Source organism: Podarcis melisellensis (assembly GCF_964234715.1).
Source record: "Podarcis melisellensis genome assembly, chromosome: 3".
NCBI classification, from domain to species: Eukaryota; Metazoa; Chordata; class Lepidosauria; order Squamata; family Lacertidae; genus Podarcis; species Podarcis melisellensis.
In genome coordinates, this window is record NC_138530.1 from 64,775,167 (window position 1) to 64,789,689 (window position 14,523).

At 42.4% G+C, this 14,523-nt stretch overlaps 1 protein-coding gene across 1 annotated transcript; it reads right to left on the minus strand.

Moving 5' to 3' along the window:
- Positions 1–1,913: 1,913 nt before the first annotated feature.
- On the minus strand, positions 1,914–13,603 carry LOC309367651 (protein LEG1 homolog). Its single transcript, XM_081907203.1, has 6 exons — positions 13,163–13,603; positions 11,216–11,302; positions 7,512–7,696; positions 5,721–5,839; positions 4,125–4,363; positions 1,914–2,376 (listed from the first exon to the last, which is right to left on the minus strand). Exons 1-6 carry the CDS (start codon positions 13,572–13,574, stop codon positions 2,288–2,290), a joined length of 1,131 nt encoding a protein of 376 aa, XP_081763329.1. The 5' UTR covers positions 13,575–13,603; the 3' UTR covers positions 1,914–2,287.
- Between the last annotated feature and the right edge of the window lie 920 nt (positions 13,604–14,523).

A 14,523-nucleotide genomic window follows, 5' to 3' on the forward strand; every position in this document is an offset into this window, starting at 1 on the left:
GCAATTTCTGTAAAACAAAACAAAGCTGCACTTGAAAGAAGAGGTGTTAACATTCAGTTTTGTCTGTGAAGTGGGCATGGCTAACCTGTGGCCCTCCAGCGATTGTTGGACCCTAGTTCCCATCAACTCCAGCCAGCATGGCCAGTGGTCAGGGATGATGAAAACAGGATCCAACAACATCCATAGATTCCCTACCGCTGTGGAAGTAAGTATATCCATTGGCTGGAAGGAGTGTGGGTGGGTATTCTGATGGTATGCCATGTGATATTTTCAGATTTCATTGATCCTGTCATTTACTGATTATTCTAATTCTTAAAAATCCTACTCAAGACCTTGGAGAAGCAGGAGTAGAAAGTACCAGTGAATACAGAAAAATACAAGGCAGAACTTCCAAGACATGGAATATCTCAGTTTTGAAAGTGAAATGTCAGCACAGCTGCAGATATTAAAACTCCATAAAATGAGAAAAAAATCCACAGGAGACATATCAGGTCGAAATAGACGCACAAAACATTAAAATGAGTCCTATGTACTTGAACCATTGTTAATTTGCTGGATGCAATAGTTGCTTCCAAAAATAAAATCACAAGCTGATGTATAGATGTCATCCTCACAGAGCTAAATGCCAAACTACTTGCATTTCCCCCATAGCAAATAGTGTTTCTGGGTGGTGGTGGTGGTGGGTGCTCAATTCATTCAGGTTTGGAGGTGGAGCAGGCGGGAGGAATTAATCTTTAGCTGAGACCCTTGTCTATCATGTTGCAGATCAGAGGCTCATATAAGAAGATGTGTTCCCTGAGACAGTGAGAACCCAAGGCACTTTGAGCTTTAAATAACAAGGTAAAGGTACAGATGCGGATGACTCTGGAGTTGCGTGCTCATCTCACTCTATAGGCCGAGGGAGCCAGTGTTTGTCTACAGACAGCTTCCAGGTCATGTGGCCAGTATGACTAAGCTGCTTCTGGTGAACCAGAGCAACCCATGGAAACATCATTTACATTCCCACTGGAGCGGTACCTATTTATCTACTTGCACTTGACGTGCTTTTGAACTGCTAGGTAGGCAGGAGCTGGGACTGAGCAACGGGAGCTCACCCCGTTGCGGGGATTTGAATCGCTGACCTTCTGATCGGCAAGCCCTAGGCTCTGTGGTTTAGACCACAGCGCCACCCATGTCCCTTTTAAATAATAACAACATATCAAATTTGGGCACCAAAACATATAGCCAATCTATTTTGGAATAAACTGAACTAGTTTAGGTGTATGAGTCCAGTTCCAAGGCATGACTAGTTCAACCCTTCACTAATTTAGTCCTTAGGTGTTCTCTCAACTAGATATATTTTATTTTGCTTCAGTCAAAGCTTCTAAGAAGCAGAATTCTCAATAATCCTCGAGAAAGCTGTTTTGCAAAGCACTGCTAATCAGTACCACAAGATGGTGCTGTGTGACACATTTTACAGCTGATAGGGACAAGCAGCTCATCCATAGTTTTATAAGCACATTGGGTCTAAAATGCTTTCATGCTTCACAGCTCCCCCCATCCCGCCTCTCCAAATGTTGTGTTAACTTTGTATTCTTTTTTTTAATTTATGTAAGTGAATTCAGAAGTTAATATTTATCTAACAAGATTAAGATGCTGCCTGGTTATACTAAAAACCCAGAGCAGTTTGTAACTCTCCCAAGGCTACACTCTTCGCTTTGTTACACAAATGTTTTTGCCAGGCTGGAGTGCATCCATGAACTCTTGCTTGTCTGAATGGAGAATAGAGAGGGGTGTGTGAGTGTATTTCAAAACTAGCCTATTGTAGAAATGTAATGTTACATTTGCTTCTTCATACACTTTTGACCTTTCAAACCATAAGGAAGGTTGGGGGAGAGGGGTGTTTTGCAGTTCCTTGATCAAGACAAATCAGGTTTCATTTTCAGCTTCATTTTATTTATTTATGGCAGGCTTCCTCAAACTCAGCCCTCCAGGTGTTTTGAGACTACAATTCCCATCATCCCTGACCACTCGTCCTGCTAGCTAGGGATCATGGGAGTTGTAGGCCAAAAACATCTGGAGTTTGAAGAAGCCTGATTTATGGCATTTAACAAGTCACTGTGTATAGGTCTACTCAGAATGAAGTGCCAGGTAAGTGTAAATAGGGTTGCAACCTTAATCCCATATAGATAAGCCTAAAACTGGTGAATTGCTAAGAAATGCAAACAACTAGCAAAGTTGATTCACTACCAAGCAGATAATTAAAGGAATTATTCTCCCCCCCCCCACACAAGTTTCGCAAGTTTCTCTAAATCACACTTTCAATAAGTTTGCGGCCAATTTCTCTTCCTGCTTCGGTAGCCATGGCAGCCTTCCAAATCAGCAGCAAAAGGTTTCCTGTAAAAGAAAGGTTTTATTTATTTATGTGAGGATTTATCTTCCACTTTCCAGTTCAACAAATTATTAAGAGTGAATTTCTGTTTAATTCTTACATGCTGGTATTTTGAGAGCTAATTTTATTGTGTGCTGTTATATTCTAATAGATTATTGAATATTACATTATTTTGTTTGTTTTAAAGTTATGTTTTTATTATGACTTTTTGTGTTGGATCAGATTGTTATAAGGTGCATGATCTTTGTTGTACATTTTGTTGTTTCTTCAGCTTGTAAACTGCATTGTGTATAGTCAGTGCTTTTTTTCTAAAAATGTTTAGGGGTACTCTCATTTTCCTACTCATATTGAAATACTGCCCCTCAATGAGGCCAAACTTAGATTCACAAAATGTATAGGAGTATGCATACCCCTGCCCTCCCCAAAAATGCACTGTGTATAGTTAAGATAGAAAGGTGGCATACAAATTAAAAGTTTAATGAAATGAAATGTTTATGCAGGCATTGAATGGCTTGAAGATACTGGTCCTGGACCATGCTGTTTGTTTGTTTGTTTGTTTGTTTGTTTGTTCATCCATAGCACTCAAGTATCTTCCCATCATATTACATTTTGCTTTTGATCTGAGATGGAAGGCTTTGAGCTATCTATCAGGTAGGATTTTCAGGAACAGGACCTTGCAGATCAGAGTTCAAATCTCTCCTCGGCCATGACATTAACTAGGTTAGTCATCGCGTCTCAGGCTAATCTGCTTTACTCACTGAAGGAAAAGTGGATAGGAGTGTAAAAATAAAATAAATATAAAAAGCAAAAAGTTGCTTTTTTCTCATTAATGCCACAAGATGGTGCCATGCAGCACCAATTTTATAGCTATCTGAACAGCTGTGTGGAGAAGTGGAGCAAAAGACCATTATAAAGCAGAAAAAGCATGCAACCTCAGCTTGGTGAAATGCGTATTTCCCTCTGAAAATGAATCACCTCCTTTACAGGTTTCTCTTCTTCTGTGTCATTTATTTTTGGGACTACAATGAAGTTTATTTTTGGCTTCCAGTCCTGCCTGCCTTAATGGAGGCAGCCCCCACAACAGCGGGGGATTGTTGGCAAATGAAAAACAAGGACAACAGAGGATAAATCATCCTTGCAAATTCCCACCAGGGACAGGGGGAATGGACTTCACTCACAGTTCATCTCAGTACCTGGCTCTTGTTTGGGCATGGGAGGCAGGGAGGCGCTGAGTGCAAAAGCACCTCACCTGGTGAAAACCCTCCTACACCGCCATTAAGAAACAGAGGTTCACTGTTTAACTAGATCTTTAATTGACTTTAAAGAACTGGTGTGTGATGGAAAAGGGTTGCAACAACATCTGCCAGACACCGAAGGCAGGAGGAAGAAACTGCACGCAGAAGAAAAACCGGAGGCAACCCTAGTATTTATGTTACATGAACATATACAACTGCGTGTATATGTGTGGTGCTGGGAAATAAATATTTTGATTCAACCTCAAAAATGGTAAGAGAAAGCTGGAGAGTCTTCATGGCTCATGAGGAGACCCTCCCTGGAGCCTGAAGAGGATGTTGGTGAAGGCAGAGACTGGAGGTGCAGCAGACTTTGTTTGGGCTGCTCAGCCTCCCTGCCAAACAGCTGATGTGTGGAGTAGTGCAGAAGCAGCTACCACTTTCCTGTGCATCCTCCAGCCTCCTACCGGCCCCAGAGCTTCAATTCTAGTTGTGTACTGTGTGGTTGTCCAAACGCCTACCTGTTTTCTCATTGGTTCTACTCAGAGCACCAAGTAGAAACAGCACTTTATTCTGCTCAGGTGTGAAGTCTGCAATGAATGGGGCTTTCTCTCCTTCCAAAAGCATTCTTGGCGGTAAGCCAGTCTGCAAACGATTGGTGGTCTCCTGGTCTGTATGAAAATGTGTGGCTGCAATGAAATCAACAGTAGCCGCCCAGTCCTCCCCAAAATTGCTTTCAGGACCACTAAGGTATGGCAATCTGAAATATGAAGCAAGAAGAGGAAAATGAGGTAATCAGTTTAAACTCTGTTGTTGTTGTTGTTTTGTTGTTATACTGTATATTTTGAAAGCTGTTTGTACACTATGCAAGTGGACACCTCTTAAGATATTGTAACCAATTTTCATAATGGTTCCTGAGATCAAGGAGTAGGCTTTTGTCCATGTTTGGATACAAGTGGGCATCATTTTGAATCAAGACACAGGACAGACTTTCAAAACTGCATTGATTTTAACCACCGATTTCAGAACAGCACTGTTGTTGTTTTAGCAGTTCTGAGCAATGCCAGATATGAGGCTGCTGTTATTTGTTAATTTGCTGCTTCATAAAAAAAATCTCAAACACCACAAAATACAAAAACAGCTAAAATCAATTAAAAACAAGGTAATGAAAAGAAAAACACAATACAGTGGTACCTTGGGTTAAGAACTTAATTCGTTCCGGAGGTCTGTTCTTAACCTGAAACTGTTCTTAACCTGAAGCACCACTTTAGCTAATGGGGCCTCCTGCTGCTGCCACACTGCCAGAGCACGATTTGTGTTCTCATCCTGAAGCAAAGTTCTTAACCTGAAGCAATATTTCTGGGTTAGCGGAGTCTGTAACGTATGTGGAGTCTGAAGCGTATGTAACTTGAAGTGCATGTAACCCGAGGTACCACTGTATAGTAAACAAAATTCATTCAGTGCCAATTATTAATGCTAAAGAAAGGACAGATTGTAGCCCACCCCACTAAAATATTCATTCTGCTATCAACAGGTTAAATAGCTTCTAATGTGATCTAAGTAAGAATAGATTTTCGGATTTTGATTAATTAATTGCACATTACCAGGAGCTGTACCACTCTCTGACAACACATCATCCTGTTGGAAGGACTTATTTATTTATTAAGAGACATTTCTTCCCAAAGAGACACAGAATGCAAAAACGTTCAAGAATACATACACAATCAAACACAAATTAGAAGCCTAGGGCAAATATACAGGATAAAATGTAGAACGCAACAGCCAGCAGTCAGTCCAAGGTTGATGCACTCCTCAAGCTATATCCTGAATAAACAGAAATGTTTTAAATTGACCAGTACTTTTCGTGATGATATTCACAGGTATGGAGTATTGGCACCTGTGGTTTCCCCCACTCCACCCATGGCAGTTATTTTGTGCCGGCACTCACAGCACCTATATCAAAATAAGATTACAGGTATCTTTCCTTCCTTCCAAAACAGCACTGCATATGACTGCTGGAAAACAAAGATTGTTTCTCACACCTGTAAGTGACCTGTGAGTGTACATCATAGGGAACCTGCGAAAAACCTTTTGTACCTCTGGTAGTTTTCTCTTACCGGTTTTTAAACTTTCGCCTTCCATAAGCCAGGCTATGAACGTGAGCGTTCCACATGTAGTTCAGTGCTGCTTCTTGTGCTTCAGGCGCTTCAGAGCTCAGTGCAGTGGATGAGAGATACTAGAAGAGAAGATGCCATACGCACATACGTGCGTGCACACACACACACACACACTCCATTAGGATAATAAAATAATAATAATAAACTTATTATTTATTTATTTATACCACGCCCATCTGGCTGGGTTTCGCCAACCACTCTGGGTGACTCCCAGCAGAATATTAAAAACACAATAAAACATCAAACGTTAAAAACTTCCCTAAACAGGGCTGCCCTCAGATGTCTTCTAAAAGTCAGATATTTGTTTATTTCCTTGACATCTGATGGGAGGGCGTTCCACAGGGCAGGCGCCATTATCAAGAAGGCCCTCTGCCTGTTCCCTGTAACTTGGCTTCTCGTAGTGAGGGAACCACCAGAAGGCCATCGGCGCTGGACCTCCATGTCCGGGCTGAACCATGGGGGTGGATATGCTCCTTCAGGTATACTGGACCAAGGTCACTTAGGGCTTTAAAGGTCAGCACCAGCACTTTGAATTGTGCTCAGAAATGTACCGGGAGCCAATGTAGGTCTTTCAGGACCGGTGTTACATGGTCTTGGCGGCCGCTTCCAGTCACCAGTCTAGCTGCCGCATTCTGGATTAGTTGTAGTTTCTGAGTCACCTTCCAAAGTAGCCCCAAAAAAGTGAATGGGAGAGGGGATGGAACAGCATCTATTTTTTCATGCAGAAGGTCCCAGGTCAAATCCCTGGCATCACCAGATGGGGAGGGGATGCCCTGTGTTCAAAATCCTGGTGAACCACGGCCAGCCAATGGCAACAATACTGAGCTAGATGAAGGGTCTGACTATAAGGCAGGCTTCCTCAAACTCAGCCCTCCAGATATTTTGAGACTACAATTCCCATCGCCCCTGACCACTGGTCCTGCTAGCTAGGGATCATGGGAGTTGTAGGCCAAAAACATCTGGAGGGCCGAGTTTGAGGAAGCCTGCTATAAGGCATCTTCCTGCATCCTTAATTAAAAACTGTTTGGTTTGTTCTGCTACAGATGTGTGTGAGCTTTCCCCTTATTCAGATTTCTTGGAAATGAAGTTTTTGTTTTTGTTTTAAAAAAGGGAAGTAACTGAAGATTGTAAATCTACCCCTCTTTTCCCAGCCCTTCCAAATCATAGCACTTGCATGACCATGTGGAGCTTTTGTTCATAAATACTGCATCATCCTTTACATTGCAATATTATACCAGCCTCGCTGGCTTCAATAGGACTTACTCCCAGTTATAAGATTGTAGCCATAACTAGAATTCTCATTAGCTGAGCGGCTATTCTAAAATATCATGTCATTGATGGCAGTGCAATACCCACGGAATTGTGTCAGAAATGGATTGTCCCAGTTCCTTCAAAAATATCCCAGAACGTTTCATGTTCTCTTTCTTACTCACACTACAAATCATCCCAACATCTTGCAGGATTTTGCTGGTGGCATTAATTTAGACAGGTTCTGAAACATAATTATTTTCTTTAACCATTTGAAAAAGTCCTAAATTGTCTAATAAAGTAGGTGAGCAGAGATTATTTTGAAGTGGAAAAACAAGGAAACAATAACCTATTGTTGAAACTGAAAAACAGAAGGCGCTACTTGATTGCTATCTTTAAATATATGGTTCTGGTGCAAAAAACAAAAACAAAAAAACCCCCACCACCCTACTATCCATCTTGCCAGAAAAACAGCTACAGTACCTTGAAGAAATCTCTCCAGCCAGCCATGGCTTTTGGTGCCTGGGCTTTGCATTCTGCAACACTGTGACAGAAGTCAGCTCTTTGCTCATCCGGTGGTAGTAGTTCTACCTTGTCTGCCAAGTCTCCAAAAATGCCACTTTCCAGTGCTCCCAGAAAGGGTACAATTGCTAGGTAGTAATTCATACCTGCAGTAATGGACAGCAGCAATATTGGTTTAGCAGAACATCTGGTGATATGGGAGAGCATTCAAATTACTGGAAGTTCTGGTAAATGGAAGGCACACTTCCATGCAGCATCAGGCAAAACTTAAGACATCAATTACACAATTTAACAACTGGGTGAAGGGCTTTTTAAAAAGTAAACTAGGTCACCTGAGCTTGCTATTTACATGACTGGGAGTCCGTGTCCCCCCGCCACCCTGAAATGCAATTAGCACATCCCCCAATCTGGATTAGTAGCATAGTAGGCAGCAAAGGGGGGGGACGCAGGTGGCGCTGTGGGTAAAAGCCTTAGCGCCTAGGGCTTGCCGATCGAAAGGTCGGCGGTTCGAATCCCCGCGGCGGGGTGCGCTCCCGTTGCTTGGTCCCAGCACCTGCCAACCTAGCAGTTCGAAAGCACCCTCGGGTGCAAGTAGATAAATAGGGACCGCTTTCTAGCGGGAAGGTAAACGGCGTTTCCGTGTGCAGCTCTGGCTCACCAGAGCAGCGATGTCACGCTGGCCACGTGACCCGGAAGTGTCTTCGGACAGCGCTGGCCCCTGGCCTCTTAAGTGAGATGGGCGCACAACCCCAGAGTCTGGCAAGACTGGCCCGTACGGGCAGGGGTACCTTTACCTTTACCTTTAGGCAGCAAAGGCGTAATGCACATCTCCTCCCAGGACTGGCCTAGGGCATTTGGCTGCTTTAGACAAAGCAGAAAATGTCATCCTTCACTACCTCCTCTTCCACAGCACCCCCTGCTGCTGCTACCTCTTCCTCTGCAGCCCCTCTTGCTAAAGGTGGCAGGGGAGTAAAAACGGGCAGTCGTGGTGGGGAGCAGCATGCTTTTCAGAGGTGGGATCTACTGTCTGTGGTGACTGTCTTATGTCACCTCACGGGCTTTGTCTACTCCTGTGCAAGGTTTTCAATCTGAATTGGGCCCTGACTTCTGCAATATATTTAAAATAAGGAATTCATGCAGCCACGTCTTGTATGAATAGTCTCACATCTAGTTTGGCCTTGAGTCCCAATTTCTTGAATGGTCTAACTCCCAAATATGTGGTTCTGGGATTGCTCCCACAGGATTTCAGAGGCAGGAGGCCTCATTCACACATAGATAAATGCAGTGCTTTTTCTGGGGGGATGCAGGAGTAAGCATACCCCTAAACATTTTGTGAATCTAAGTTTGGCCTCATTGAGGGGCAGTATTTCACCATCGGCAATGGCGGAGTTCCTCTGACCGAGAGGAACCCGCTCCGCGAAAATCGGGTCTTGCCGCTGTGGCGAAGGCGGAGACCCTTTAAAAATCCCAGGCGGAGGAAGCCTGGGAATGTGGGATTCAGCTGACACCAGGAGCGCCTCCCCTACTTGCAGGGAAACCCTTTTTCGGGGATCCGAAGCGACGTGGGGTGAGCAGCGCGGTGTCTTGAATCGACTGCTATTTTTACGGAGTGAAGCCGCACAGCCGTTGCCGGAGAGCACTGACTTTTTCCTGTGAACAATTGGACTCTAAACAAGTACTCGTGAGTAGAACGGAAAATTGGATTAAGAAACATTTTAATTTGGCACTGAAGTGGGAAGGCTCTAAACAGGAAGTCCGCCTTCCGCTTTTGTAAATAGACTGAAGCAAAAATTGTGCAAGCTAAAGTCTGGAAAGTTGTATATAAAGGTCTAAATTTCCTTCAGTTTTAACCACCAAAACCCCTCTTGGAAGCAGGAGAAAAGAGGGGGAATTTTGATTGTTCAAGCCTGCAGGAGAGAGAGTAAAGAAAGATAAATTTCCACCGTCTCAAACCTGGGAACGGGGTGTCAGAGACAGAAATTTCTGGGGAAGTTCATTGACTGTGAATGGAACGTCTTTTGACAGACAGTTAAAGAAGAGAAACAAATTGATTCCAATGTTGCCTTTTGCATTTAAAAGAAACAAAAAAATTGAAAAATGAAAGTAACTTTCTTTTGTTGGACCTGCTTTTAAAAGATGGATACAAATGGAAATTGTCTCCTCTAGAGGGAGCTTGTTAAATTGTTGCTGGAGTCGATCTGGGGATTTCACAGCTGTGGAGATTAGGATCGTGGGACCAGACTCTGACCTTGAATAAAAATGTGTTTAGAAGAAGTTTTGGTGCTTGCTTTTTGCAAGACAAGCCCTTTGTTGGAGCAGATGCATGAGAAGATGGATTTGATGACTGTTGCAGTCAAAAACTTTGGACAAACAGCGAATACTTATATAGAAACCATCCAGGAACCAACCCAGGAACCTGTTTTGACAGGGCAAGTGCAAATGCAGAAGACAATGGAGGAGGTTGCTGCTGAACCTCAAGTAACACAAATGGAGAGATCTGAGGCCCTGCGGGAGCATAAGCCACTGTTCTTGAAGAATGAATCTGGAGCGGGCCGGGGGGGGGGGTCTGGAGTTGTGGGGGCTCTTAATTTTGGAGGGACTTTGAAACATGCTTTTAAATACTTTCTGGACTACACTGCTGACTGTGGGGAATGGGACTGTGAGAAATGGGCTGATCTGTTGAGGGGAGATGGAGATATCTTTGGGTTGGAGTTTTCCCGAGACCTACTCCTCAATGAGAAAGGAAAGAAACTAAGAAAGAGATCAACAAAAGACAAGGTAAAGTGCAGGTATAAACAAGAAGAAGATCTGCAGAAGGGACATGGAAAAGACTTAAGATTACCAGGTTGATGGACTAGATGGAATGGACAGTAAGGACTGACATAACCCGAGACCAGGAAAGAAGAGACGTTGGATGAAGATTGGAAGAAAGTATTTAAAAATTTATTTTGGGAATTAGTGTAAAATTAACGAGTATTAGGAAAAATGTTGGAATGAAACTATTTGGCTTTAGTAGAAATGATATAAGGAGTTATGTATAAATATTAAGTTTTAAGCTTTAAGGTATTTTATGGTAAGATAAGGTTAAAATAAATTAAGGTAAACCGAACGACAGAATATAGTGAAAGATGGAAAGGATTTGTTGAGTTAATTAATAGGTTAGACTGTTAAGATAAATTACCCAATAAAATTTGAGAAAGATGGAAAGAATTTGCTGAAACAAATAACTAAACTAGAATACAAAAAGGGAGGTGTGAGGAGGTCGATGAAACAAGTAAATGAAAGATAAAGATATGGAATATTGGATGTGTGTTTTTTATTGTTATTGTTGTACTGTTGTATTTTTTATGTATTTTTTATGTATTGTAATGTATGTTTTGTTAATTTTTTGTTGTTTTCTCTTCTTCTTTTCTCTGTAATTTTCAAACTTCTAATAAATATCATTAAAAAAGGGGGGCAGTATTTCAATATAAGTAGGAAAATGAGAGTACCCCTAAACATTTTTTTTAGAAAAAAAGCACTGGATAAATGTATGGGTAACACAGAGAGAATAAATACTATAAGCAATAAAGGTCCAATCCATGCTCTGCACATTTAGGCCCTACAAATTACTGTGTGGGTAGGACTCTGGTATTATGAAAATCTTCGTGGATGAAAATACCTACACGCCCACCAGCTGTGCTCTGATATGCACTGATTATCTCCATCTTTCTTGCCGCATCTTGTGATGTTGGTTGGATCTTCTAGTCTGCCTAGAAGAAAATCAAGTACAGTATTACATTACATTTAATGATGTTTACATCCTACCACAAACATTTTAATTACTGGGTGAGTTGTAACGATTGCTATGAGGTAGGCAAAACCACCAGGCTGGAGCCAATTGGCCTAGTGGACAAATTCCTACCCAATCCCAAAAGATGGCAACCGCCACAGCAAGGTTTTATATATGCCACCATTTCCCAGTTTGTTGCTCTCCAGGTATTCTTGAACAGCGACTCCCATCTCTGACCAATGTTGGCTGAGGCTGATGGGAGTTGGCCCAAAACATATGGAAAGGCTTGCATAAGCCATTGTTACTGTAGCCAGCTGAAAACAAGGGCAGTGTAGAAGAGGGAATTTCATCAGGTGCAGCTTATCAACTGCAGCTGCTGAAATTCCCTGCTCAAGGGAACAGGAGTCATGTCCACATTTGCACCCAGCCACCATATCGAAAGCCTACACAAAATCAATCAGAATAACTTTTAACTTTTGCCACACCTAACAGTTCTCTGCAAATACACCTTACATTTCATATCTACTCAGAAATAAGTTTGGCTGAGTTCAGCCGGGCTTAGCCACAGGTAGGTGGTTGTAAGATTTTGACGTTTTTTGGGCAGAGTGTGTGAAATGACCATAGGAACATTTGCAAGGGAGATTCAACTGAGTTGGAGAGGGTTAAACATTCTTCTTATGTATTTCATTGTCCCTTCAAATGATCACTAACCAGGTACAGTGGTACCTCGGGTTACAAACGCTTCAGGTTACAGACTCCGCTAACCCAGAAATAGTCCTTCGGGTTAAGAATTTTGCTTCAGGATGAGAACAGAAATCATGCTCCGGCGGCGCAGCGGCAGCAGGAGGCCCCATTAGCTAAAGTAGTGCTTCAGGTTAAGAACAGTTTCAGGTTAAGAACAGACCTGTGGAACAAATTATGTACTTAACCTGAGGTACTACTGTACATGGAAAATATGAGAACAGGCAGTGATTTTTTCTAGTGACACTCAGTGATGCAGAGTACCCCACCCCCCTTTTTAAAGAGCCACATCACATACCCATCACTTTATGCAAGGACTTAGTGGAGCTTGCTACTGAATAAGCATGCGTAGCATTGTACTGTCAATACAGTGGTACCTCGGGTTAAGCACTTAATTCGTTCCAGAGGTCTGTACTTAACCTGAAACTGTTATTAACCTGAAGCACCACTTTAGCTAATGGGGCCTCCTGCTACTGTGGTGCCCCCGGAGCACAATTTCTGTTCTCATCTTGAAGCAAAGTTCTTAACCTGAAGCACTATTTCTGGGTTAGCGGAGTCTGTAACCTGAAGCGTATGTAACCTGAGGTACCACTGTACATGTAAGGTGGAAATGGAAAGGAAATATGTGCTACAGAAAAGATGTATTCCTTGCTTGGGCTGAAGAACAAAGTTTGTGGGGAAATTGTTAAGAATTGGGATGATAATAATGAGCAGGAAGTAGGCGGCAGTGCTGTGACTCTGACATATGAGCAGCCTGCTTTGGTTATGCCTGTAGTTGGAGGATCTTTTTTCAACGTTTTCTTTCGCTATCCTCAATAAAGTGAGGTGAGCTAAGCTAATTGGCCCTTTCATCTGTATATATAGAAGACACCCACTTCCCTATTGTGTCCATACGTATGATGTCTGAGCACTGGACCTCATTTTTTTACAAACAAAAAGCAGTGAGGCTAAGAACACCATTTTTGCAGTGTAGAGCTTAACAAAAAGCGCTGAAATACATTTTCAAAGTCACAAGTCTCAACCTATTTCTCCTGCCATTTGAACCAAGAAGAGAGAGCACATTCCTAACAGTTTAGATTGTAAGGGAATTTGTTCATACCTGAAGAGTATTGCCAGCCATGCTGTAAAGCCAGTCCCCATAGGATATTTTTGTTCGAAATGTATTGCAAACCATGCTGCTGGGGCAATCTTCCTGGCACATTGTTGTCAGCATCATTTGGTCCAGGAGGAGCGAAAAAGTTAGATGTGGCTTTAAGCAGGATTTTGTATAGTCCTAATCTCTGAGGGTAGCTCCACGGGTTGATTAATATGTTGCTGCCATTTACTGGGTAATCATCTAAATTTCCAGGTGCAGAATCCCATAGCGGAGGAACAGCATCACTGTAGCTTTCTGGCTCTTCAGCTAATTTTTCTGTGAGTTCTAGGCTGAGTGAAGAAGTAGCAAAAAGGAAGATGAAGAGATGCCAAAAAAAAATTCTCAGGAAAAGGCACCCCATGTTGGACAAGACCATTCTGTTTCTTGTGAATGCATGAAAGTTGTTTTAAAAAGGGAGGAGCAAGTTAGAATGTGAAACGTACACCCTATGTAAATCAGAAATAAGTCACTCCTCCTGCCTCTCCTCTCTGCTTCCTCCTCCCCAGCATGCGGGACAAATATACATATTGCAGGGCATTACAATTTCATCTTGTTCACTTGGATATGTGCTCTGCTTAGCAAAAAAAACAACTCTAGGAATGGTAGCAACCAGTTTAACCAGTCTGCTATTTAAGTGCATATCAATTATCTGCACATGAAGTGCAGGTGATTGCGGGAAGTGTATTCACACAAATCTGTTTTGGTTTCTTTTCTTTTTTTCTCTTTTAGCAGACTCTTCTCATCTGTAACCCCCAGTTGCTCCCCCCTTATAGTAATTCACCCTGGGTGGGATCCTACCATGGTCCTTGTTCTGCCAGCCCAACCAACCTCTGTAGCCAATCCAGAAGGCCTGAACAGAGAGAGATCTATCCAGACATCTTCCCCACTTCCTGACAGATGAACTCCATATGGACGAAACAAGTTCACATGCTCAAATCTGATCAGGGCTTAATTATAATTATAATTATAATATTATTATTATATTATTTCTACCCCGCCCATCTGATGAATTACCAAGCCACCCTGAGCAAGCACAAAAAGTTAACTTTTTGTGGCCACATCCACCTTCCAAGGGTTCTGAGCTCCCCTCCAACAGCAGTGCTGCAACCACAATGACCAGGCAATGTGCACCCTAGGGTGGCTACTAGTCCTTCTAAGAGGCAGTTATCATCCCTTTGTCCCATCAAACATACATATGGAATCCCTTTATAACTAAAAAGAGGTTATAGTGGTATTATTTATATTCCTATATAACTAATAACAGAACATCCTGTCCAGTCAACCTCTACCACCTTTCCTTTGTGTAAATGTGTGGATTCAAAGTA

Bases quoted from the DNA above. Each gene is read 5' to 3' on its own strand.
- LOC309367651 (XM_081907203.1), bottom strand. From the start codon at position 13,574: ATGGTCTTGTCCAACATGGGGTGCCTTTTCCTGAGAATTTTTTTTTGG. The intron at 11,303-13,162 runs GTATGAACAAAT...ATTTTCTTCTAG, and splicing joins TGGCTGGCAATACTCTTCAG to GCAGACTAGAAGATCCAACC. The intron at 2,377-4,124 runs GTAGGCGTTTGG...TTTCTTTTACAG, and splicing joins TAGAACCAATGAGAAAACAG to GAAACCTTTTGCTGCTGATT.